Genomic DNA, 27,583 nt, shown 5'->3' on the forward strand with positions numbered 1-27,583 from the left:
CATTGGTTAGGCTTATGTGCATGCATACAAGTCCTTTGGTTGATCTCTCTTCCTTCCCCCCACCCTCCCTTGCCTTCCCTCTGAGGTTTGATGGTCTGATCGATGCTTCTCTGTCTCTGGGTCTGTTTTTGTTCATAAGTTTATGTTGTTCATTATATTCCACATATGAATGAGATCACGTGATATTTATCTTTCTCTGACTGGCTTATTTCACTTAGCATAATGCTCTCCAGTTCCATCCATGTTGTAGCAAATGGTAGGAATTCCTACTTTTTTTTTTTTTTTTTTTTTTTTTTACCACAACATAGTATTCCATTGTGTAAATGTACCACAGTTTTTTAATTCACTCATCCGCTGATGGGCGCTTAGGCTGTTTCCGAATTTTAGCTATAGTGAATTGTGCTGCTATGAACATAGGGGTGCATATATCCTTTCTGATACGTGTTTCTAGTTTCTTGGGATATATTCCTAGAAGTGGGATCACTGGGTCAAATGAGAGTTCCATTTTTAGTTTTTTGAGGAAACTCCATACTGTTCTCCACAGTGGCTGCACCAGTCTGCATTCCCACCAGCAGTGCATGAGGGTTCCTTTTTCTCCACATTCTCACCAGCAGTTGTCGCTTATTGATTTGTTGATGATAGCCATTCTGACAGGTATCAGATGGTACCACATTGTCGTTTTGATTTGTATTTCTTGGATGATTAGTGACTTTGAGCAGGTTTTTATATGTCTCTTGGCTTTTCTTATGTCCTCTTTTGAGTATGATATTGGCTGTAGGTTTGTCATATAAGGCTTTTGTTATGTTGAGGTATAATCCCTCTATTCCCATTTTGCTGAGGGTTTTTATCAAGGAAGGGTATTGGATATTATCAAATGTTTTTATGCATAAATTGATATGACTATGTGATTTTTATCTCTCAATTTGTTTATGTGATGTATCACATTTATTGATTTGCAGATATTGTACCATCCTTGCATTCCTGGGATAAATCCTGGTCATGGTGTATGATCTTTCTGATGTAATGCTGGATCTGATTTGCTAGAATTTTGTTGAGGATTTTGACATCTATGTTCATGAGGGATATTGGCCTGTAATTCTCTTTAATTGTGTTGTCTTTATCTGGTTTTGGTATTAGAGTAATGCTGGCTTCATAGATGGAGCTTGGAAGAGTTCCTTCCTCTTGAATTTTTTGGAATAATCTGAGGAGGATAGGTTTTAGTTCTTCCTTGAATGTTTGGTGAAACTCCCCTGTGAAGTCCTCTGGCACCAGGCTTTTAGTTGCTGGAAGCTTTTTGATGACTGCTTCAATTTCCTCCATAGTTATTGGCCTATTCAGATTTTTAGATTCTTCCTGATTGAGTTTTGAAAGGTTGTATTTTTCTAGGAATATGTCCATTTCCTCCAGGTTGTCGGAATAGAGTTGTTCATAGTATTTTTAACAATCCTTTGTATTTCTGTGTGGTCTGTTGCTATTTTGCCTCTTTTATTTCTGATTTTATTTATTTGGGTCCTTTCTCTTTTTTATTTATTTGATGAGCCTGACTAAAGGTTCATCAATTTTGTTTATCCTTTCAAAGAACCAGCTCTTGGTTTCATTGATCTTTTGTATTTTTTTTTTTTTTTTTTTTTTTTTGGTCGTCTCTACGTCGTTTATTTCTGCTCTGATCTTTATTATCTCTTTCCTTCTGCTCACTTTGGGCTTTTCTTGTTGCTCTCTTTCTAATTCTTTAAGTTGTAGAGTTAGATGATTTATTATCATTTTTTCTTGTTTTTTTGAGATAGGCCTGTAGAGCTATAAACTTGCCTCTCAGAACTGCTTTCACTGTGTCCCATGGATTTTGGATTGTTGTATTTTCATTGAAATTTATTTCCAGGATGTTTTTAATTTCTTTTTTGGTCTCTTTTGTAACCCAATCATTGTTTAGTAGCATGCTATTCAGCTTCCAAGTGTTTGAATTATTTTTATTATTTTTATTGTAGTTTATTTTATTATGCCCTTGTGGTCTGAGAAGATGCTTGATATGAATTCATTCGTCTTGAATTTGGAGAGACTTTGCCTGTGACCCAATATGTGGTCTATCTTTGAAAATGTCCCATGAGCACTTGAGAAGAAGTATATTCTGTGGCTCTTGGCATTCATCACATTTTATCCTCTGATTGGTAAAGGGGGCAGCTTGGGTAGCTAGCTAACTATATGCTAAAAAAGGCATTGACCATGAAGACCACAGGACCACATTCAGCTCTGCTGAGAAGCATGGAATCAAGTTAGGAAGGATTAGAGTTGGAGGATACAACTCATCATAGAACATTCTGCCCTCCTTAGAGAAGAAAGTAAGACCCGAATCAGGGGAAGAACTTCTCAAAAACTATTGTGAAAACAAATTTAGATATCTATTTGTTAAGATTTGCCTGAACTTTCAGGCAGGAGAAAACTAGGTGAGAAAATATACATCAGTGAGTTTCTGAAATTCTTTGCTTTAACTGGTTTGTGCTAAAGAATTATTAATACTAAGGTGTCTAATCATAAGACTCAGTAATTCACTAATGGTCTGAAGTTGGGTAGCTTGCATTTATGGAGCTATAGGAGAACACCATCCATCACAATTCTGAATTTTGGCCTTCTTCTTCCCTCCTGAACTCCATGCTACACTGATTCTCTCAATCAGTTGACAATGTCCCTAAATTATCGTGGCCGTTTTCAAGAAATGAAGAGATCTCTCCTTGGTATATTTGAAAATGGAAACCCAAATCATTACATTATGAGAGATGCTTTAAATACAAACTTTGTATTTATTGTCCTCAATCCTGACATAGTTTCTATGGGGGAAAATCGAAGATTCCACTTCTGGGTTTCACAAGATTACATTTTATAATGTCCTTTCCTATGCTATTACTCAGCTTTGCTCACCCGTTATATCACTCAGCACAATGTCCTGTGTATCTGGACTGGGATATAGGCATCTATTTTTCTTAGTGACTGGAAACGAGCCACACCTCTGCAACCGTTTATGACATGGATACAGTGTTACTTTAAAAATATTATTTCTAACACAGTATCATGTAGCTGCATGGTGAGTGCCCATTGAATGAGCATGATCAATTCGGTAAATGCCATGTAGAAATTGGGGAGGACTGAGAAAATGGATTGTTTCTCCTCCACTGGGATCTTTTAGTGGCTTTCCAATGCTCGTGGGGTAAGGTCCACACTTCTTTTGCAAGACACTAAAAGTGTTTGTATCCCTTTAATTTTTATCACCAACCGCTTTTCCATCTGACTCCTCTTTGGGAGAAAATAGACTTTCTGGACGATAGGAACACACGTATCTTAATACTTATGCGCATGCTGTTCCAATTATCCGGATCACCTCCCCAGCCTTAACACCCATGCACATCATGCCTTTCCTTCTAGATCCAATTTGAATCTTACTTTATGTGCTAACTTTATCTCCATAGCACCTGCCACCTTTGAATGTTTCATATATTTATTTCTTTTGTTCATTGTGCTTTTCTCCTTATGAGAATGTGAGCTTTTGACGACAGAAGTTTGTGTGTGATTTCTTTACTGATATTCTCACTCTGAGAACTGTGCCCGGCACATCTTTGACACTCAGTAGAGATTTGTGGAAGGAGTGGTTCTGGCCTTAGTAAAGCTTTTTCCCCCAGAATGTCCTGTACTCTGAGGGTTTGCGTGTGGCGTGTCCTTTGTGGAGAAGACTTTTCCGGGAATGCCCTGCTTTTTTGTCCAGCTCCTGCTTGCGTTTTCTTCTGTAGGAAAGCATCCTCTGTCTGATTTTGACATTTTCCCCCCTTTGTTTCTTTGGGTTCCCTTGTTGTCCAGAGTCTATCAGAACATGCCATATACATTCTTGTTTGATTGATCTGTATTGGCCACTGCACTTTAAGTTCTTTGAGGAAAAGGACCAGTGTAACCCATCTATATATCTTCAACATTCGGAATGGTGCCAGCATGCAGTAGGTAATAAATAAATATATTCTTTTTCAATAACGAAAGAGGTTAGAGCTGAGTCAGATCCTTATAAATATATTTTGCTTCCCCAGTAGAAAAGAGGCACTTCTAGAAGTTACAATTTTTTCTGGTTAGCATTTTTTTTAGTTAGTCTGTGAGCATAATTAAGTTCGATTTAGTATTCTTATGTTGACTTTCTAGTAAGTTTAATAAGAGTTGGTTTTGAAAGAACAGGCTAATGTCCGATTTCTTGATGCTTAGAAATTTCTTTATTACAAAAGGTAGTTTGTTTAGTATCCCTACCACGGCCACTGTAGTTTCTGCAGTTTTCTGTGACAGCATCTTTTTTCCGGAGCTCCTGGTACTGTGATACCTTCGAACGCTGGCCTTGGTTCCCCCATTTACTTGTCCTTTCTTTGGGCATTCTAATGACATGTCTCTCCCCTTAAATAACCCAGCTCTTGATTATTGAGTCGAATTGTGGATAGTAATAATGACTGAAAAACATTTATACAAACCTCAAATTGCAACTTAAAAATGTGTGTTAAATTTCTGATTCTTGGGAAGTCAGTATGGAAGGGTGGGCAAAAAAAAAAAAAAAAAAAAAAAATCACTGTGAAACAGAAAAATTAGATTGTATGCTGGATCCTTCCTGGTGCCCAGATTTTTATATTTATTACAAACCGTGATATGAAGCTTTACCTGAGAGATGCTGATGCAGAAAATGACCAACAAGTCATAATTATTTTAAAAAATTGCTAAAGTAACTCCTCAACACATATGGTGTAAAAATACACAGGTGGTTTGCTCAGGGCCTGACTTCATTCCGATAAGGACTTAATGCACTAGAAAGCCATAGCACACAACCCGTCTTCTTTCATTCATCAGGGATGGGTTCCAACATCTCATTTTATTTATGGGAAGATTCATTGCCTGGAACTCCTACTGTAGAAAACTTTCTTCTCCTTGGGAGAGGATATATTTGCATACCAGCTTTCTTGGCATTTGTACATTCAAGGCACCTTGCCAGGTTAGAGCCACCACCTGCATACTCAGTCTCCCACCTCTTTTGTCATCGCCTTATGATTTGATGATTAGTGGGATTAGGAAAGGGATATTAGATAACTGTAAATAAAGTTGGGTCTATTTTATATTGATCTCAAGGGTTTCATTTGAAGTGCTATGGGCAATTTCAGATGTCTTCCTCATTGACTTGTCTGTAATTATTGATTTAGGAATGTTGTGGTGTTTTTCTGTTTGCCTATAAATAGATATCATAGAGAGAGATGACTTTAGAATGAGTTCTTTTGGAAAATTTTATGTAGATGAAGTCATCATTGTCTGGCATTGAGGGATACAAATTCAATATTATGTAATCCCTGCCCCGAGGGAATTTGCAGCCTGGTCAAAGATGACAAACATGTAAAAAATTTAAAAATGCTGTAACATTTTATAGGTGCTATTGTAGAAATATTAGTCAGTGGGTAGAGTGAGGTGGTCTCATTTATTTGAAGGTAACAAGATTGGCTGTGGAAGAGATAATTTATTTTATTGTTTTTTTTTTTTTTTCTGGAAAAGATAATTTTAAATTGAGGAGTGGGCATTTGGAAGGTTCCTTGTGTTAATTAGCGTTGCTATGTAACAGACCATCTCAAAAACTAGCTTAAAACAACAAATATTTATGTAGGTCGTGATTCTGGAGATTGTCAGTCCTGGGCTGAGCTTAGCTGGGTGGTTCTTCTGGTCTGCCGTGTATTGGTTTCCTGGGTCTGCTGTAACAAACTACAACCAGCAAGATGTGGGAGGCCAGGTGTGTGTGTGTGTGTGTGTGTGTGGGGGGGGTTTCAGTAGTTATGGGGGTGGGGTGGGTGGTGGTGGCAGCGGGGAAGAGACATTTGTACTACCATTTGTAATACCTTAAATAAAAAATAAATAAATAAAACAATAGGAGGCATTCTCTCACAGTCTGTAGCACAGAAGTCCAAAATCAAGGTGTGAACAGATCTGGTTCCCTCTGGAAGTTCTGAGGGAGAATTATTCCATGCCTCTTTTCTAGCTTTTGGTAGCCTCTGGCAACTCTTGGTGTCCCTGGCCTTGTGGTCTCATCACTCCAGTCTCTGCCTCTGCCTGTACCTGGCCTTCTCCTCTATGTTGTTCTATGTCTTATTATTTTTTATTTTTATTTTTGGTCTCTTAGAAGGACACACATTGTATTTACAGCCCACCCTAATGCTGGATGATCTCATTATTTTCTTAGCCAAAGCAAGGCACAAGTCCAGTCCAGATTCAAGTGGTGCAGAATAGACTTGACCCCTGAATGAGAGGAATGGTAAAGTCACGGGGGAGGGAGGAGAACATGTTGACCATTTTTACAGTCTACCACAAGATGGAGGAGAAGGTTGAATGGGGTGGGAGAGGGGGAGAGAACATTTATGGCATAAATATAGAGCTAAAGTGCTAGGTGGTCCCAGGTCATGTCAGGGTAGGTTTTATACATAATCTCTGTAGGTGGTGTGTTGGTGGTGTCATTTATATGTACAGGGTGGGCAAAAGTAGGATTACAATGGTTTGTATGGAAAATAATACAATGATTAATAAATAATAATATAAGAACAAACTCCGTGTTTTGTGTACAATTGTAAACCTATTTTGGCCCTACCCTGTATTTTTGTATGTATATAATGCATTTTTTAAAAAAATATATCTTATTGATTTTTTTTTTTTTTTACAGAGAGGAAGGAGAGAGGGATAGTTAGAAACATCGATGAGAGAGAGACATCGATCAGCTGCCTCTTGCACACCTCCTACTGGGGATGTGCCCGCAGCCAAGGTACATGCTCTTGACCGGAATCGAACCTGGGACCCTTGAATCCTCAGGCCGACGCTCTATCCACTGAGCCAAACCGGTTTGGGCTATGTAATGCATTTTATTTGTTGTTTTTGTTTTTTTTTTTAACCCCTAAACTTTTACATTAGGGAAACCTCAAATATATACAAAATAAGGGGATAGTATAATGAACTCCTTTGTATCTAGTGCTCAACTTCAACAATTACCAGCATTCTGCATGCTTCCTTTTCCTGCACCTCCACCTACCCTACTTTAGCTTTATTTTTGAAGGTAAAATTCTCATACACTGGAAGGCACAAACCTTAATGGCTCAGCTTTGACAAATGGATATACCTGTGTAACCGGTAGCTCTCTCAAGTTCTAGGACATTTCCGTACCGGAATTGTTCCTTGTGCCCCCTTCTAGTGAACAATTCCTTCTCCCCTGCTCACATCTTTTCATAATAGATTTATGTGGCCTCTTCCAGCGCTTCATATAAATGGAACCACACAGTCTGAACTTTATGTCTGTCTCATTTTGTTCAATACATTTTGAAACATTCTTTTTTGCTGTTGCATAGAACAGTGGCTAATTATTTTTTCTGAGTAGTGTTCCATTCAGTGAATACACCATAATTTGCTCATTTCTTCTTATGGATAAGTCTTTTTTGGGCATATTATTTAATTTATCTTAGATAAATAGCTAGGGGTAAAATTACTGGGTCAAAGGGTTGATATATGTTTAATCTTATGAGAAATGCCAAACCTTTTTGCAAACAGTTAACCCATTTTAGGTTCCCACTGGTGGTGTGTGAGAGCCCTGGCTGCTCCACATCCTCTCCAGCATTCAGTGCTGTCAGAATTCTTAATTTAGATCTTCTGATTTGTATGTGATGGCAGCCAACTGTGATTTTAATTTGCATTTTCCTGATGACTAATGATGTTGAGGTTTTGTTGTTTTTTTTTGGCTGACCAGCTATTTAAAAATTTATTTATTTTTATTGATTTCAGAGAGAAGGAAGAGGGGGAGAGAGAGAAAAACACCAGTGGTGAGAATCATTGATGGGCTGCTTTTTGCACATCCCACCCTGAGAATCAAACCCACAACCCAGTCATGCACCATATCCGGGAACTGAACCAGGTACCTCTTGGTTCATGGGTTAGTGCTACACCACTGAACCACACCAGCTGGGCCAATATTTTAATCGTGTCTTTTGATGAAAAGTTTTGAAGTATGAAGAAGTGTAATTTATCTTGTTGTTTTTAGCTTTCTACACCCTAAAAAATCTTTGTCCATCCCAGGCCTGAAGAAATTGTGTTATCCCCCCTCCCCCCACCAAAAAAAATAAAAAATTAAAAAAGCTTTATAGGTTCAGCTACTATGTTTAGGTCAATGATCCCTCCAAGTTAATTTTTGCATATACTGTTTTATTTTTTTCCACGTGGAGATCCAGTTTGTCAAACACCATTTGTTAAAAAGACTTTCTTTCCCCCACTGAGCTGCCTTGGCCTCTTTGTGGGAAATGGACTGTATGAGTCCAGGTTAGTTTCTGGACTCTCAGTTCTGTCCCTTTGATCTGTTTACCCTCATGTCAACACCACACTGTCTTGATTACTGTAGAGTTCAAGTTTGCCTTGAAGTCAGTTTGTGAAAGCCCTCTATCTCTATTCTTCCTTTTTCAAGGTTATTTTGCCATTGTAGGGTATTGTGTGTGTGTGTGCGTGTGCGTGCGTGCATGTGTGCATGTGCGCGTGTGTGTGTGTGTGTGTATGTATGTGTTTGTGTATGTCCATTTCCATAGAAATATGAAGTCAGCTTGCCAGTTTCCACTGGAAAAAGAAAAAAGCCTTCTGGGATTTTCATTTGGATTGTGTCACATCCACAGATCATTTTGCGGGAAAATCAACAGTATTTTAAACAACATTGAGTCTTTTATGGTAGACATTCTTAAGCATATTTTTGCTTATGTCTCTCACCAGCTTAAAAGCCTCTTTTTTTTTTTTTTTTTTTTTTTTTTTAAATCTCTTCCCACTTTTGATTTTATTATCTCTTTCTACTTTTTTATCCATTGCATGCTGGACCCAGCCTGCTTGTTGTTTCTCCTGCATTGTCTAAGCTTCTCTCCTTCATGCTTTATTCTCTCAGGCCCTTCACACTGAGTGTTTTTCACACCGACTCTCCAAATCCAAAAGACTCAAATATTGCAGATATTTATGTTATAATGTAATAAATTAGAGATTAGTAATAAGAAGGTTTAAAGAAACAAATTATCATGGGGCAAATTACTTACAATCTATTTCACATTAACATTGGAGCATCCCTCCAAAAATAAGCAAAACAAAACAAAAAACACCAAACAAAAACGGGAAAAATCATGCCTCAATTATTACCAGAATAAGATAGGGTTTTACTTTTCAATAGGAAGGTGAAGGCAGCTTGAAGGAAGGGTAGAAGAGACAGGAGCAAAATACATGCGGGTCAAGAAAACCACGCAAGAAGCGCTTCCCACCAGGCGCATATGCAAGTGGAGCCACGAAGAACAGTGAGAGAGCAGTGCATGTGACATAGTCAGGCACTTAGTTTTCTGCTGCTGCTTAGACAGCTCTAATACTCTCAAGAATAAAAATACAAAAAAACCCCACACACATTTAGGTACTGGGAAAAATTGAGCTTGAACCAACTTCAAAGTCCTGTTAACATCATTTCTTTGTATAAAATCACATATCTGTTAATTCATATTTCAGAAACAATAATTGAAAAACAAACTGCATTTCAGTGTCCAGCATAAGCTTTTATTTCCACCTTTAAAATTTCCCCAATCCCTGTGGCTAGAAATAACATTCCTACTTCTGAATAGTAAAGTACTCTGTGCTCGCCTCATGGTGCTTGTGTCTACCCCATCGTATACCTGCCAGGGCGCATGTCTTATTCTTTTATGGCACTGCAATTTCATTGAGGTGCTTTCTATCTTATTTGCGTCTGCTTTACAGCACCTCAAATAGCATCCTGCATATGACAAGTGTTTGAGAATATTTGATGAATGAGTGAACGAGTGAACAAATGACAAGTGAGTGAAATACAGTGAAGAAATAAGGAAAATTGTAAATGAAAAGGAGCCTAGAACAGTGGTCAGCAAACTCATTAGTCAACAGAGTGGCAGAACGAGGCTTGCGAGCCGCATGTGGCTCTCGAGCCGCAGTTCACCGACCACTGGCCCAGAACAAAACTGTGCGCCCGTCTTTTTGTTTTCTGTTTCAGTGTTAGTGCTGTAAAGGCGCCAATGAACCCAAAGCTGGTTTAACGGTAAGAACAATTATAATTTGAGGTTTTTCCAACATGAGCATTATTTCTTTTGTGTAAAACATACTTGTCCTCACAAGAACTAATGAGAAAGCCACATCCCGGTAGACAGTCATTAATCTACTTTATAATACAGATAATTTCAACAATTGATAACTTTCATCAAAAGAGAGATTTTTTTTCTTCTTTCTAAATGTACAAAGTTGGATCCTGCTGACAGTAGCAACTTCCAAATGGCTGTCAGATAGGCCTTCACTACTGAATTCCAAACAGGTGTGTCAGCTAATTTCAGGAGGAAATAACCACAGTAATTTTGTACTTAACATTGTAGCTTAAAGGCAAATGTTCACATGACACTTTATGTGGAATTGGTCTCCCCTTTTCCTTTTCTCTCTTATTTTCCATAGTTGGTTCTTGAATATATAGTCATTGTGCTTAGAATAATAATGAAAAAAACCAAAAACACCCTTTGGTAGTTTATTTCAAATACAATTCAGTTAAATGTAAAAGCATCTTACATTTGCTGAATACATAGTCTATAAAAATTCATTCTGTGTGAAGAGTCACTTGCTGCCTTCTAAGGGCAGCAGTGTGGTAATGGAAAGTTTCAAGGCTGAATCCAGAAAGCCTGCAGCTCTCTGTAGCTTTGCTTATTGTCTTCTGGAAACTACAATCTATTCTTTTCTCTTCTCTGGGTTTCATTCTTCTCTTTGTACAGTTGAGGCAATACTTTTCTTCACAAAGTTACTTGGAGATTCAATAAGATTATGGGATTATACCTTCTAACTAGGTTTGATCCACTCCCTTCTCTCCATCCCCATCATCTTCTCCTGGACCACCACCCTTTCTCACCTGGATTTACCATGTTAGTCCCCCTCCTCCCCCCATGATCTCTCCACATTGTAATCAGAAGGGATCGTTGTCAGAGATAAATCTGATCATGTTATTTCTCACCCCTATACTTAAAAACCTTTTGTGACTTCCTATTGTTTGAGGATGAAAGAATCTGTATGATTTGATCCTATGTAGTTTCTTGGCCCCCTTGGCCCAATATCCCTCAATTTTCTTTGTCCCTGTGCTTTGATTTCTTTATTTCACTGAATGTTTAACATATTTCCGTGTGCTGCAGGAGGGATGGGTCTGAGCTGGACAAGGAGGAGCTCAAATCAGGAACTCATCTGTAGGCACTTACGATGTTAGATGTCTGTGGGTCTTCCAGGTGGGGAGATCCAGTACGCGGCTGAACTTGGGAGGGAGGTCTGTCTGGAGGTATAAACAGGGGAGCTGGCCCTAAAAGGTATTTAATATTTAAAAGTCATGAAGCTGAATGAGTTCACCGAGGCCAGAGTCCTCTTCCTTCTGTCTGTTCATTTTTCATCTGAGGATCTACTTGTAGGTCAGGAGCCCTCCCGCATCGTCTGCCCCATGAAACTTGTCCTGTTCTCTGGCCAAGTCACTGCAGTCTGTTCCTACTGAGCTAACAGCATCTGCCGTGCTATACTGCAGTTGCTATTTAAGAAAAAAAGATGTTTTCCTTTACAGCTAGACCAGTTTCTGCTGGGGCAAGACCATGTTTTATTTGCCAGTGTAGCTTCTGTTCTGTTGTTGAGAGATAGTGAAGTGAATCAGCGTATATTCAAATGATCAGGTCCAGCCTGTTGGGGCTGAGAGAGGGCTGCCTGCTTCCCATCTGCTCTTGTTCTTGAAGGAAAATGCCTTTCAATCCTGTGCTTCTTACTGAGGCAGAGTGAAAACTGGGTCTAATAAATAATGTTTACGTTTCCAAGTTTTAAAAAATATGTTTTTATTGATTTCAGCGAGAGAGGAAGGGAGAGGGATAGAGAGATAGAAACATTGATGAGAGAGAAACATTGATCAGCTGCCTCCTGCATGCCCCCTACTGGAGATCAAGCATGCAATCTGGGCATGTGCCCTGACCTAGAATCGAACCAGTGACTTCTTGGTTCATGGATTGATATTCAAACACTGAGCACACCAGTTTGCAGTTTTCAATATTTTTTGATATGGATATATAATAACAGAAACCAGAATTATAACCTGGTAAGTTAAAATATTTTACATAGAATGTGGCTGAATAATATATAATTTGATTGAATGCATTTCTTTTCATTTGTTTTTAAAACAATTGCTCATTTGTTTGATTGAATTAGCAAATGAAAGAAACTGTTCATTTTTTATCATGTGAGCTATATTTCAAATGCTTTCAGGTTGTACATGTTCTAGATTGGCTTATCAGAAAAAGAGAACTAGATAAAAGTTCTAATCCCACAAATTATTTAACCTCTAAGTTGATGATTCAAATTCAGTGTCTAGGGGTGGAAAATAGAACACTTTTTTTCCTTATAAAAAATAGTTTTCTTTTAAATTTTATTTAATTATGAAACATGATAAAAATAGCTTATAATCTCACTAACAGATAGTTTGTTAGTGAGATTATAAGCATTTAGACAATTCTTTTCTCCTGCTTTTTATACATGTATTTTACAAAATTAGGGTAAAATGTATATGCGGTACTATATTTTGTTTTTCCTCTTAATATGATTTTGCTATTTTTTTCTGATAGTAAATATTTTGTAAGATGTGATTTTTATTGGTTTCTAAGAATTCTGTTATAGCTGTATAATATGTAAAAATATTTCCCCTTTTTCTTACCATTTGGTCAATTTTAAATTTTCTTAAAAACTGTGAAAGTAGATTATTGTATAAAAAGGCAATGAGCATTTCTAAAGCTTTTGATATATATTTCTAAAATGTTCTCTAAAAGGATTTGTAACAAATTTACATTCCCATTGAGAGTGTTTGTGAGTTTCTATCTCCATGTACCTTTGCTAGTTTGATGTATTAAATAATAAAGGGTAGCTTTAAAATATACACTTTATTGATTTTGGAATGTGTTTTAATCTATTCAGTGACTTTTTATGTGTGAATTGTACATTCCTTTTGACCTTGTTTTTGGATGTAATCTTACTTTCATTGATTGGTAAGAGTTTTTACATTTTAGCTGAAACACATAAAACTGATTTTATAGGTTAAAAACAGTTGAATATTCTCAACTTCATATGGTTTGACTTAAGTTATGTATTTTATGTTTGTTGCCAGTGTTTTCCCAGTTTGCCTTTTGTTCTTTTTACCATGTTGTTTTTTAAAGCATATAACAAGTTTAAATTTTTTATATGGCTTGATTTAGAGATAATTTCCCTTTTAGTTTCCTCTATAGCTTTCTTGTAGCAAAAGTCCTTTCCATCCCAAGGGCAGATAAATATTTTTGCAGTTTCATATTTTTAAGTTTAACTTTAAAAATCCATCTGGAATTTTGTTTGGACAGGAATCTGTTTTCTGAGTGGTGAAACAATGACTTTCAGATTCCTAAGCAGACCCTATTGTGTAGTGTCATGCCCCATTGCTAAAAATGACAGAATTATTATGTGTCCTATGCATATAACATCTTTGACCTTGATTCCTTATATAATACTCCTGCCTTGGTTAGCTGGTGTGCTTCAGGATCGGTAATAACCCAGGGACCTTAATTTTTGGATTGTCCACCCTATTTTAAAGATATGAGTAGTATGGCAGACAATACTTGATTTCCTTGATGGCTTCTTCCAGCATAAAATTCTGTCATTTGCAAAACCTACCACATCAATCCCTATGGACAATATTGTTAAATAAAATGTTCTTTAAGTAGAAAGGCAATTAAAAAAATACATGTAGGAATATCTATTCAAACACTTCCTATCTGAACTCAGAAGCTTAGAAGGTTCAGATAAATTTTTAGGTAAGTCCTTGTGTCTAAATTGTTGCTGTTTGCTGTCTAAAGTAGTGGGACAGAGTGATTCAATAATAAGATAACCCACTCAAAGACCAAATTTGCATAGAAAGGGATTCTTGTATTAGGCCAGGCTAGCTTTCCTGTATTCTGGATCACTCAGAGGTGAAGATGAAGTGGAAAAACCCTTTCAAAGGACTAATGATCTCAACATTCTCTGAGAAGCCAGCTAGACATCTGCCCTTCAGTATCCTAGAGTTTCCTGAGGATCCAGTGGGTCCCTAAACCCCGTGGGACTGCATGGGATGGGGAGCACTCAGAGGTGGTGGCGGGTTTGCCCTTTTGAACCAGGCTTGTCAGAGCTGGAAGTTAGGATTTCCACGACCACTAGGGGGCTTCAGTTGTCCGCAAAGAAGGGATCATGCCCAGAGGTGCTATGATGTCGCTTCACTCTTGAAGAAAAGAATTTTATTTTGGGAGTATTTATTTTCTGAGAGATCGACAGAACCAATTCATAAAACTTAAAGGCATATGAGGGTCATCTAGTCTTACCTTCTCACTTTGGAGATAAAGATCATTTAGGGAGACTTCTCTAAGTTGACTCAGCTGTAGAGTGGCAGAATCAGAGTTAGAGCCCAGGTCCCTAATCCAAATACTAGTCTAGTTCTTTAGCTATTGGATCAGTGACCTACACTGATTTTTTATATTCCTGAAGCTATACCACATGGTTATGTGGCACTTACTGTGCCTTAGCCCTGGAGCTAGGAATGTTGTGTTAAAGGCTGGTGGCAAAAATGGATGCTGGGCCACCTTATGGGAAGCATCAAGTAGTATAGTGGCTACTCTTAGTCCAGCTGAGCTTTTGGATTCATGAGCTGACCACATGCCATGATTCAATGTTGGGGAGTTTTAAGAATTCTTTTTTTTTTTTTAAATAGAACTTTTCGTGTGTGTGTGTGTGTGTGTGTGTGTGTGTGTGTGTGTGTTTTAAACAAGGAGGAAGGGAGAGGGATAGAGAGTTAGAAACACTGATGAGACAGAAACATCATCAGCTGCCTCCTGCACACTCCCCATTGGGATGTGCTCGCAACCAAGGTATATGCCCTTGATTGGAATGAAACCTGGGACCTTTCAGTCTGCAGGCCGATGCTCTATCCACTGAGCCAAACTGGTTAGGGATGTTTTTTTTTAAAATTGATTTCAGAGAAGAAGGGAGAGGGGGAGAGAAAGAGAGAGAGGGAGAGAGAGAGAGAGAGGGAGAGGGAGAGGGAGAGGGAGAGGGAGAGAGAGAGAGAGAGAGAGAGAGAGAGAGAGAGAGAGAGAGAGATCAATAATGAGAGAGAATCATTGACCGGCTGCCTCCTGCATAGCCCCTACTGGGGATTGAGTCTGCAATCCAAGCATGTGCCCTTGACCAGAATCGAACCTGGGACCCTTCAGTCTGCAGGTCAGTGCTCTATCCATTGAGCAAAACAGGCCAGGGAAAGAATTCTTAGCTATTCTGAATAAAGCCTAGAGCTTTATATAACTTATCCTTTTCTTCACATGAACAGCAACATTTTTCTAGATTTTTTTTTCTTAAAAATTTTAATGATTTTTTAAAATTAAGATTCAACCTTTAGAACCTGGTTGGTGACCCTTTAAAAAAATTAATGGCCACTAAAAAATATAACAAAAATCAAGCAAGCAAATTCATTATGTACTAGCTCAAAATGGTTTATGACAATGTTTAATTTTTTTCTTCTGTGCAAACTATGGAAGAAGAAAATGGTGTTCACTTCAACTATTTTTATAGCAAGTTCAGAAAACAACTTTAATTTTTTTTTAAATGATAGGCTAAAAGGATAGGCTAAATGGGAGCTGGCTTGAGGATTAAAGATATGGTGAATGAAAAGCTCTTAAAGCAGGATTTACTGTGCAGTTAAGTCCCCCAAAATGACAGCTACTGTATTATAATAATTGTTAGTGTTTTTTCCCCCCTTCTGTAATGAATCAGAACATTGAGACTAATTCTGTAAATACAAATCATGTTTGAAACATTTAAAAAAATATATATTTTTATTGATTTCAGAGAGGAAGGAGAGAGAGTTAGAAACATCAATAATGAGAGAGACTCATTTATCAGCTGCCTCCTGCACACCCCCGGCTGGGGGTTGAACCCCCAACCCGGGCATGTGCCCTTGACTGGAATCGAACCCAATGCTCTATCTCAGGCCAACGTTCTACCCACTGAGCCAAACCAAAGCCATGTTTGAAACGTTTGAATTGTGTCTTTGGTGTAAAATTTTAGAAATGGATAATGTAGTCGTTTTCTTACTGGTATATTAAAGCTTAATTGAATAAAAATGTAGTTGGTCAATCTAAACCCACACATTTAATGATGCCTTGTTTTCTCTGCTTTATTGTAGTGATTTGAAGGGCGTGATAGTTACCTTGAGTGAGGACGGTCACCTGCAGTGCTCATACCTGGGCACGGACCCATCTTTGTTCCAAGCTCCCAGAGTGGAGTCCAGAGAGCTGAATTATGACGCCCTTGATGCAGAGCTGAAAGAACTTCAGAAAATCATTAAAGATGTTAACAAATCACAAGGTATCTCATCTGAAGCTTTTTATTATTTGATTTTACTTTGTATCTGGATAATGTTTTGTATATATTAATTTTCTCCCTCAGGTTTAATTAAAGTCATATTTGTAAAAACTGGCTGCTCTTTACCCCACAAGTCTTTATGCCTAATTTGAATAAATGTCCTATTTTAAGAGAATGCTTTTTCACTAGTGTCCCCTTTTTGGGGACAGTGCTATCTAGTTGTTTTTTTTTTTTTTTCTTCCCCCTTTAAGGTCTAAAAAAGGAACCAGTAATTCTTATGCAATACAGTATTTGAAAAAGAACAAGCAGAATTAGTTTCCTATTGGGAGTTCTTAGGAGCAAAAATATTACATGACTCTCTCTATATAAAAGCCTAGCCCTGACCGGTTTGGCTCAGTGGATAGAGCGTCTGCTTGTGGACTCAGGGGTCTCAGGTCCCAGTCAAGGGCATGTGCCTTGGTTGCGGGCACATCCCCAGTAGGGGGTGTGCAAGAGGCAGCTAATTGATGTTTCTCTCTCATCGATGTTTCTAACTCTCTCTTCCTCTCCTTTCCTCTCTGTAAAAAAAATCAATAAAATAGAAAAAAAATAAAAATAAAAGCTTAAGTGACTGTCTGACCATCCAATCATCTGACCAGTAGCTATGACGTGCAGTTACCACCAGGGGGCAGACACACCGACTGGTAGCTATGACATGCACTGACCACCAGAGCAAAGACACTCAATGCAGGAGCTGCCAAGCTGTGGTGACCTGGCAGCCTCAGTTCTTGGTTGATGTACCTTGAACCAGAGAGGAGGGAGCCCGGTTTCGGGGTGCGTCATCTGAGAACCGCCCTCTCGCAATCCGGGACCCCTGGGAGGATGTTGCAGAGCTGGTTTTGGCCAGATCCCTGCAGCCCAGGCCAAAGGACCCCCACGCTGCACGAATCCTTACACCAGGCCTCTAGTGAAGAAAAGAAAGAAAAGGATTCCTAAAATACATCTTACTTTGTCACCAAATAGTGATAGTTCTTTCATCTACATGTCAGTCTTTCATCTGCATGTCAATCAGATCAGCAGATGTACACAATATGTAAGAATACTCAATAAAGTACCTTTTAACAACAACAACAACAAAAACAACAACAACAACAACAACAAAAAAGGAACCTGTACCTCTTTGGTCAGTGGTTTCAGGCCTTGAGAAGAACATTAAAGTTTAGAGTGGCCGATTATTAACTTCTAATTAACTTCTTTTTTTTTTTTTTTAAATATATTTTATTGATTTTTTTTTTGCCCCCCTCCCTCCCTCCCATACATACTCTCCCTCCCCAGAGTTTTATGTCCATTGGTTGTACTTATATGCATGTACACAAGTCTGTCGGTTGATCTTCTAATTAACTTCTTAAAGAAACCAAAGCAATACGCGAGTTACCACTCTGTTACTAAAAATGCAGTCATTTGCAGCTTAGTGGTAGGATTTATGTTTGGAGTTCGTGTCCGCGGAGCACAGCCCGCGGTATGCTGTTTCTAATGACTCAGAGGCTGATGGCATATTCAGTTCCTGCGTTTTGAATAACTCAATATTATCCTACTTTGGGATCCACAGGGGTGTAATTTTATTGTAAATTAAAAGGAGAAACAAAACCCCACTCCTGCATTCGGGTTGGACATGTGAAAGGCATTACTGCAAGTTCCCTTCTCAGGGTCAGGTAAACGTTGTTTTTTTTCCCCTTCTTCTTTTTAGTGAGAAAAAATATGGACTATTTTCACGTAAAAGAAATGTTAAAACAAGTAGGAATAATAAAAGGAGCAGAGCATCAAAAGCCAACCCAAACCACAGAGCCAGCCTTACTCCTGGTCCAATTACTTTATGAGATTTATGTATTTTTGAGACTGAATTACCAAGACAAGAGTCAGAGGACGTTAGATAATATATTTAAAGAGTCTGAATATTAAAGTAAAACAATTATCCTTTGGCTTCACACTTTCTCTTAGAAAGTTTTGAAAGTGAAAGTTAGATCTTTGAATTACTTTCATTAGTTAAAAACCTATTTACTTGTTGTCAGCACCTCCCTCTCAAATAAAGAATAATTAAAATTGGATGTATCAAATTGCAATATACAATCCCTCCCCCCATGTTTGACACTATTGTTTGGGGATTAATGGAATTATAAGTCTCAATGTATTGTTTAAAAATGCGGTTGGGGAAGAGTGGCATATATGTGAAGCATGAAATTTCTAGAGTTCGTTAAATACATTTCATGTGGCTTTTCACTCCAGATCTTGTGTTTGGAGATTTTGTTCTTTCCATAAACAAAGTGCTAATGGTATTTTGATTACCATTTAATTGTGCTAAACGTTTCTCAGAAAAACCTCTTCCAGCTCAAAGTTATGTTTTTGGTGACCATAGCGATGCCCTTGGGTGAGGAGGGTTAGGTTGTTCTGCTTGTCACTACCTTGATCCTTCTGTGTAATGTGAAATAACTGCTAATTAGGTTAGGGATGTGCCCACAGACCCGGGTGCAGAGTTCATTGTTTATATAACCCCAATTTCTCCTTGATATTTGAAGTGCTCTGCCCTTTCCCCACCATCATTTGGTTTTATCCCTGAAAAAGAAACAAAGAGAAACTTTTTAGAAGGAGAGACTTTTAAACTACTTTATTTGAGATATGGAGAACTATGGTCTTCTGTACCCTTATAAATCTGTGGCCTATTTTTTAAATTAAAATACCTGTAATTATGTAGAGCAGCAAATCATTTCACTGTAGAATATTCTGAGAAGTTAAAACTGAATTTTTTGAAGACCCCATTATTCATTTAAATGCCACTTATTTTCGTAGAGTGACTTCAACTTAACAAAAAATTTCAGTCTTGTGGGTTATGGTCAGTACTTAAAGCTTTATTTTTTTATTTCTTCAAAGCTAGAAATGCAGCAAAATTTAAAGCCAATTTAAAGAGTATATTTTGTTATACACATGGTGCATATTATCTACTGTAATAAAGAAGGTTTTGAACCTGATTTTATGTGTGTAAGTTATATGAGGAACGTATGTTGTAAGCATGAAGTTAGAGTAATAATTCCTGTATGGCTCATGGATTTTGAAGCTTTCTGTGCCCCGCTCATTAGTGTGAATCCTGCCAAGCGTTTCTATTACCAGCATCAACAGTTGTCGGTAGGCACTTTCAAAGATGGGGTTACCTGTCAGGCCAATGTGGCCCGGTGGTTAAGCGTCGACCTATGAACCAGGAGGTCATGGTTCGATTCCCGGTCAGGGCACATGCCTGGGTTGTGGGCTCCATTCCAGTGGGGGAGGTGCAGCAGGCAGCCATCGATGATTCTCATAATTATTGTGTCTATCTCTCTCTCCCTCCCCCATCCTCTCTGAAATAAATTAAAAATATATTTTAAAAAGATGGGGCTTCCCTATGATTTAGACCAGTGGTCGGCAAACTCATTAGTCCACAGAGCCAAATATCAACAGCACAACAATTGAAATTTCTTTTGAGAGCCAAATTTTTTAAACTTAAACTTCTTCTAATGCCACTTCTTCAAAATAGACTCGTCCAAGTCATGGTATTTTGTGGAAGAGCCACACTCAAGAGGCCAAAGAGCCGCATGTGGCTCGCGAGCCACAGTTTACGGACTACTGATTTAGACAGTTGGTCATGCTCTGCTTGGGCGAGTCTGGAGGAATGGGTGGGGTAGTGAGATAGGCTTCCACACAGTGTGCCTTCAGGCGGGGAGAGAGCAGCAAGCCCCTAAGGGAAAGTCTGCATCCGGAGGAAGTAGGTCCAGGATACCCAAGCTGCGTGCCGTTGAGTTCTAGGAACGTTTGCACTTGGCCTTGTTGGGATGTGCTGTTCGGCTGAGTGTGGCTGCGTGTAACAGAGTGCCCAGGTACTGTGGCTTAACCAGGCGGCGTGTTTATTTCCCGGGAAGGCAGTGTGGCGAGGGCAGACCAGGGTCAGTCTGGCAGGGACTCTGCTTCCTCCCCTCCCAGGGCCTCTGCTGGGGCAGGGTGGCTTCTGGAACTGCTGCCCTCATGTCTGTGGCCTAGTCAACCCAGAGGGGTCCTTCCTGGGAACCCCGCCCTGAGCAGCCTCTCTTCTCTTCTCACTGGCCACTCCAGGCTGCGGGAGAGGCTGGGAATTTAGGGTTTTGTTGCCTGGAATAAAATTGGGTTCTCGAAGGATGGCTATTGGCTGGGCGATGAGCCGCCTTCTGTATTCTAAGTTACGGGAATTCCAATTCCAAACATTGCCGCGCTGGTGGGAGTGCCTGCTGGAAGTAGAGGCAGGTCTTCTGTTTGCCAGCCACCGATGGTTCATGCGGCTGTGTCCAGGGCTCTCCATCTGTCCAGTCGGCCCCCCTCAGCGTGTGTGGGGTGTTCCTCTCAGGGTCCCCGGCGAATTCTGCAGTCCCAGGCACATGTGCAAGCACCATTTCCAGGGAGGAAGGGAGGTGTTTCTCCCGAGTCTCCCCCTTTATTAGGGAAGAATAGCTTTCCCAAAAGCATGCACCAGATTCCTCCAACCCCACGCGCAACTTTTCTTGCATCACATCTGCCAGGATTAAGCACCATGCTCATGCCTAAAACAACCAACAGTCAGGGGAATGAGGTCAACATAATTGGATTTGACCAACCCAGTGACTTTGAGGTGAAGGTGAATGTGCCAACAGAATCAGGACTCTGGCAACGAAGGAGGCATGGAGGTGGGTGGTAGGTGGCAGCCAGCAGTGTTTCACATACATGTGTGCATACACACACACACGCACACATACACACACACACATTGCGTAAGTATTAACTATGTTCCTTGCTTGTTTAGGATCTCTGTCACTTGTTCATAATATCTTATTATACACTATAAACTTTTTGTAAATAGTGAAATTTAAGTTGTGAAAATAATATGAATATGGTGAAAAGAATTCAAACAGTACTAAAAGGGTAAAACCCCAGGTTCTATTTCACGCGATGAAAGGTAACCTTTATCAAGTGTGTTGTGTATTCTTTAGGAAAATGTTCATGTTTTTGTGATTTTTATTTTTCAAATGCATATAAACACACTGTGCTACATCTTATATTTTACTAATAGGGGTATCTTGGAGTTATTTTCTTATCAGTATATAAAGATAGATAGCACTCTTCCTTATAGCTCTGGGGTTTAGGCCATTGCACAAGATGGATATGCCATAATTTAGTTAACTATTTCCCTATTAATAGAAATATAGAGCTTTAGGTTGTTTTGTTTTTAATAAGCACCAGCAGCATAGAACTTCCTTGGGCCTGTCGGTGAGTTGGTAATAACTATCAAATCGTACGGATCCTGTCACCTAACAATTCTTCTCCCAGCAGTGGGATTACTTACCTTCAAAAGCAGTTACTTTCAAGCCAACTTACCTTCAAAAGGGTTGCACTCATGTAGGCTTCCACCAGAAGTGAAGGAGAAAGCGTTGAAATTCCCAGTACTAGTTAGGCATTGGGTCACTTCTTAGCTACTATCTTTGGAGAAAGAGACCGTTTTTTTCTTAAAATATTGTAGAGGGGGAAGAATTAGCATCAAGCTTCTAATTCTCTAATGCATTCGTTTCTTAGGTGTGTATGTTTATGGTTGTTTTGGATACATGGTATATAGATAACCCTTAAAAACTATAAAGCAGGTTTTACTCTATGATTAAATATCTTTTTAAAAGAATTTCTTTCTTTCTTTCTTTTTCAAATTATAGGTGTTTGGCCCATGACTGAGAGAGAAGATGACTTGAAAATTTCTGCCATGGTTTCTCCTAACTTGGACTCCGTGTCTGTAGGTGTCTTTGCAGAGGTTGAAAGGTTTGGTGATAGTGGGGACTCTGCTACATTGGGATCCAAATTTATTGGCTTAAATGATAGGCCTTCAAATAGAAGCTTTAAGGAGGACAACAACTTATAATCTTTGTTATTTTCTGGAAATAAACATCTTTAGCCTCTTGGGTGCAGTAAGGAGTTTCTAGGCAGATATCTGTCTACAAAAGGGGAAGGGGAACAGTAGAAGGAGTTCTCATTATTATTCCGAATCTACCTTTTTTAAAGTTTAACTTTAATTCTAATCCAGATGGATAATATTGACCCCGCAAGATGTTTGTTGAAGGTTCAATGAAATAATGTTTATGAAAGACCTAGCTCAGGGTTTGATAATTTACAATCTTGAATACATTATGGTGGTTGTGATGGGGTATCTGTGTGTAGTTTAAGAGTAAACAGTTGGGCCAGGAATTATTTTCTCACATCTCTACCCCCCACCCCCACACACATTTTTTTGTCTGTGTGATCCAGGGCAAGTTATTTCATTTTTCTTATCTCAATTTTCTCATCTGTAAAATGAGAAAAATAATAGAATCTCCTTTGTTGAATTGTTATGATAATTAGTCAGTAGCATCATCATAAAATTACATTTTAGATTTCCAACATTATAATCACCACCACCACCACCACCACTACCGCCACCATCTATGTTTCACTACTTGCGTTGTTCACTGCCACAAGTCACCCTCTGGGAAATAAGACTACAGTCAGAGAGAAATGGCTTCGCAAAGACACCACAGCACCATAGCCACATAAATCGTTGGGCTAATGTTTTCCCATGGAATGAATACGATACTCTCAAGTATCTCTTAGGAAGGAAAAAAAGAATGAGATAAGGAAAATGAAGCTGAAAGAGACACTTAGTTAAAAGGAGACAGCACTATCTTATATGGGTGCTCAGTGGTTACTTGCTCTCTGAGTGAATGAAAAAAGCTGAGAAACAAGAAGGATGAGGGGGGACTGTCCTTGGTTATGTTACCCCATCTCCTTGTTTAGTCTTCTGTAAGCGCTTGTTAGATTCTGACTGGTTATGTCTCACTGCCTCCTGTTTGGGCAAAATCTATTAGGTTTTTATGTGTCCATACCAAAAGCTGATCAATTTAGACAGTGGTCAAATTCACTGGTTTTACTGTATTTGTGTCATATCTATAATAATAAAAGCAGTAATATGCTAATTAGACTGGACATTCTTCCAGACGACCTTCTGGACAAAGCCGGGGCTGCGAGGGAAGGCCGGGTCCCGGGTGCCAGAGGGAAGCGGTGCCTGCAGCCAGGGGAAGGAAGGCCTACTCTTGCATGAATTTTGTGCATCGGGCCTCTAGTAATTATATAATTTAGCCTAGGCAATGACTTTAATATCCAGGTACCAGAGCATAATAGAGCCAGTAGTTGTCATAAGTTTTCCGAGATTAATTTTAGCATAACAGCCAACACAGGTTGTGATAGAAATCACATTAACATTGCTATAGTTTAGTAAATTGGGTACACTTAAAAAAAAAATAGGACTCCATATGAAAGAAACATTCACCCAGCTGGTCACATAGTGGAGGCACTGTTCTAACATCAGCCGTCCAGCACACACCACTCCTCACTCTACCTGAAGGGTGTAGTCTGGTGGAACACTTCTGCTTAGTGAGCTGACAAATGTACACACATTTTCTTGCCTTGGGAATGATTCTTTTTTTCCTTTGGGTAACTTATATAATTTTTTTTTTTTTTTTTAGGTTCTCTTAAACATAGGCTATTTGGAATGTGGAATTCCCTCTCTGTTCTTTGGCAACTTTTGATCTTTGAAGGAAAAGGCTTTAGGAACTAGCACTAGATTGTAATGGATATTTCCCTGTTGGCAACCTGGAGTGCTGTTTCCTTTTAACTGGGTGTCTCTTTCAGCTTCATTTTCCTTGTCTCATTCTTTTTTTCCTTCCTAAGAGATTCTTGAGAGTATCGTATTCATTCCATTGGAAAACGTTAGCCCAGCGATTTATGTGGCTGTGGTGCTATGGAGTCTTTGTGAAGCCATTTCTCTCTGACTGTAGTCTTATTTCCCAGAGGGTAACTCGAAGTGCTGAGGTGTTCAGACAATGGATTGAAAAGAGCTGGAAACAGGAGATGTTTGTTTCTTTTCTAGACACTTAGACAGCTAACTGTAAAACATTTCCTGGGTTTTAAGTAATGCTATCCCCAAAAGCCTGGCTTAATATTTTATTTTAAATCATTAATATGAAAGTACACATCTGAAAACATAATATAATTTATATTAGAATGGGGTCTTTTATAGAAGCGGCAAGCATTGCTCTCCTATCTTCTTGATTGAGGAGTTGGATTTGAGTTTATATATGGTTTTTATGGAGTCATAAATATAATATGAATCTCCAACTCTTAATTATGCTGATGCCCATTATATCATAGCAGTCCCCATGGCTTAGATGTGGCTTAGTTTTTCTTAGTGAAAAGATTCCAAGTAGGTTAAGTTAAAGTACAGTTGATCTATTCATTGGTTGGATACAGATTTAGGACCTTAATTGTTCCCCAGGAATTCATATGAGTATTACTAAAAAATTTGTCCTCCCTCTGTTTTATCCTGTCACAGAGTGAGAATTTTTCTTTCTCAATCTTTCATTCTGAAAAATAAAATACCTAAAAATGTTATAAATTATAAGAAAATGTTTGCTCTATTATACAATATTCTGAAATTCTTAAGTAGAACCAGGTAAGCCTGGGCTGATGCTCATACTTTTATTTTCTAGGTGTAAGGCCACTCAATATTTTTAAAAAAATATATTTTATTGATTTTTTACAGAGAGGAAGGGAGAGAGATAGAGAGCTAGAAACGTCGATGAGAGAGAAACATCGACCAGCTGCCGCAACAAACGTACATGCCCCTGACCGGAATCAAACCCGGGACCTTTCAGTCCGCGGACCGACGCTCTACCACTGAGCCAAACCGGTTTCGGCTCAATCTTTATATTATTAGTTATATGTCATGGATACATATTCATATTACTAATAAGAATAGAGTACTTTTGGAAGTTAAAAAATAAAAGGGCCTAAAAGAACGGCATAATGTTTATCTGGAAAATACAAGGAGGCCGCCTTCTGTGTAATATAAAGAATGAGTTAATAGAATTAATTAGTTTCAACATTCAAGTAAATTCGGCAATAGAGCTTGGTAATAAGGCCTGTGAGTTTTCTTGGTGGAGGGGGGCGGGGAGTGTTTGAATATTAGCTGATGACTTTCTAGATGAAGACATCTGAAAAGTCACATGGACTCTTCTAGTCTGTCATCAGAGTGACGACTTCTTTGCAGTTGGTTTCCGATTTCGGTGGTGAGAAGTGTGTGTTGGCGTGTAATATTGAAACCATTGTTTCCTTCCTTTCTTCATGTGTTCACAGCAAGCTCCTGATGTTGAAGTGGGAACTGACCATGTCCCTTCAGTCACAGTGAAGGTATTGTACAATGGTTCTAGACTATAATGTGCATACGATAGTACACATTTCATCACCTTTGTCACCCTTTAACAGCCAATGGAAATGTCAAGCAAACACTTGGAATTTGTATGCTTTCCTCAGCCTTGGGTGGTGAATTGCTAACCTTCATTGCTTTCTACAAATATGAAACTGATAATTGCATTCATAGCAATATGTGCATAATAGAAACAATTGTTATGACTTATTCCTACCATTATTTAAATGTGTTGTACGATCCAGGTTTTTTTTTCTTCTAGAAACAATTAGCATTTTGAATATGCTAAAGGAATTGTGTCATCACATAGACCAACCAGTTGATTGACTCATCATATATATATTAAGGAATTATGTGCATGGTAATAATAGCTTTCTTCTAGGTATGATTATATATGTGTTTGAAAAGAATTCCCAGCCATCCATCTGCCATAATATTAGCTTTAAAGGGGTGTATTTATAGCAAGAAAATATTAAATGAAGAAGCCACAAAGTAGAGTAGTGACAAATTGATAGTCCTGAAAAAATAGAATAAGAAGGATGTGGTTTTGGTTAAAATTTTCAGTCCCGTCATTGTAGAATTTTAGACTAGGACTCAAATGTAGAACCCTCTTAAGGCATTTAGATTAAAGTGTGGTAATCAGTCAGCACATTATTAAGCTGACAATATTTATCACTGCCCGGAGCTCGGAGCCAGGGAAAGTTGTGGATCTTGGCGATTCGCTCAGTCAAAACTTGGACAGGGCCTCATATTTTCTTAGATTATGGGTTGCTGTCCTTGGAGGAGCTTGACAGGGTACCAGGCTCTACCAATTGTGTTCGCTTACACTGGGCCCAGCGGGTGGCCCTAGTGTGGGGCTCTGTGGTAGAAGTTGAAGGGAGCCCAATCTTTTAACAGTTTCCTAAGCTAATTTTTTTGGATTCTTGCCACTGGAAACAAGGGTGGTCTCTCCCCAGTCTCCCTCCCCTCTTCAATCAAAGGCTCTATCTCATTAATACTTCTGAGTCTGGAAAAGCATTAGTGGCAAGAAATCAAACACTTAAAGAAAAAAAGAAACCCTTCAGAGTTCCAGGAATGATCTATAGACCTGTGTGGGGAAACCCTTTTCATGTCTATCTACTGATACTATTCAGACACATACACATAATAACTCAGGCACACACTATAAATCGCAGAAAAGTCTTGTACCTCAACCAGATAACATTGCTCATGCTAATTTCCCCCCAGCTACTGCTGATGGCTGTAAGGAAACACACCTTTCTGTCCCAGGCTGCTCTTAGGCTACCAGGTGGAATAGCCACCCCCAAATGCTGACGTGACACTACCGGGAAAGTCTCCTTCCCTGGCGGGGTTACTGTGTTTGAGAGCAACCAAGCCATTCCTAACGGTCCTTGTTGACGCTGTCAGAGCAGGAGAAAGAAGGCACCACACAGGGCTGCACACAGTCAGCCGGACTTCCGCAGCAGACACAATGCCTTCCTGATTCGCTCTGACAGTTCCTATACACATTTCTGCTATAAATCTCCCTTTCTAGCCTCTTATAACAACAGCAGCCAAGATATATAAGCATGCACGTTTCCATCACAATAAATCCTGTTAATTGAGAAAATGTTTCCATCCGTTCCACGTGAGCGAAGATGTGGCTACCTTGAGTATGTGTGCCTGACGGGAGAGTGGTTGCTCAGACCTGGCCTTTGGAGTCCCGGTTACACACCGAGGATAAAAATCCAGTGTTCTGTTTCCTGAGGATCATATTTCATTTTGTTAGGAGCAGAAAAGAGCATGGAAAATTCTTGTATTAATGTTTTATACTTTCCCCTTAAT

General features: G+C 38.9%; 1 protein-coding gene across 7 annotated transcripts in view; it reads left to right on the top strand.

The window, feature by feature from the left end:
* The window catches only part of BBS9 (Bardet-Biedl syndrome 9), a 283,053-nt gene that overhangs the window by 90,569 nt on the left and 164,901 nt on the right, over positions 1–27,583 (top strand). For all 7 annotated transcript variants that reach the window (XM_084896844.1, XM_084896846.1, XM_084896850.1 and 4 more), the window contains exons 10-12: positions 16,292–16,473; positions 22,182–22,258; positions 25,690–25,743. In XM_084896844.1, the coding sequence (XP_084752970.1) occupies positions 16,292–16,473; positions 22,182–22,258; positions 25,690–25,743 (313 nt within the window). The remainder of the gene's footprint in view (positions 1–16,291; positions 16,474–22,181; positions 22,259–25,689; positions 25,744–27,583) is intronic.

This window comes from Pipistrellus hanaki (assembly GCF_964339955.1).
Source record: "Pipistrellus hanaki genome assembly, chromosome: 10".
Classification (NCBI taxonomy): Eukaryota; Metazoa; Chordata; class Mammalia; order Chiroptera; family Vespertilionidae; genus Pipistrellus; species Pipistrellus hanaki.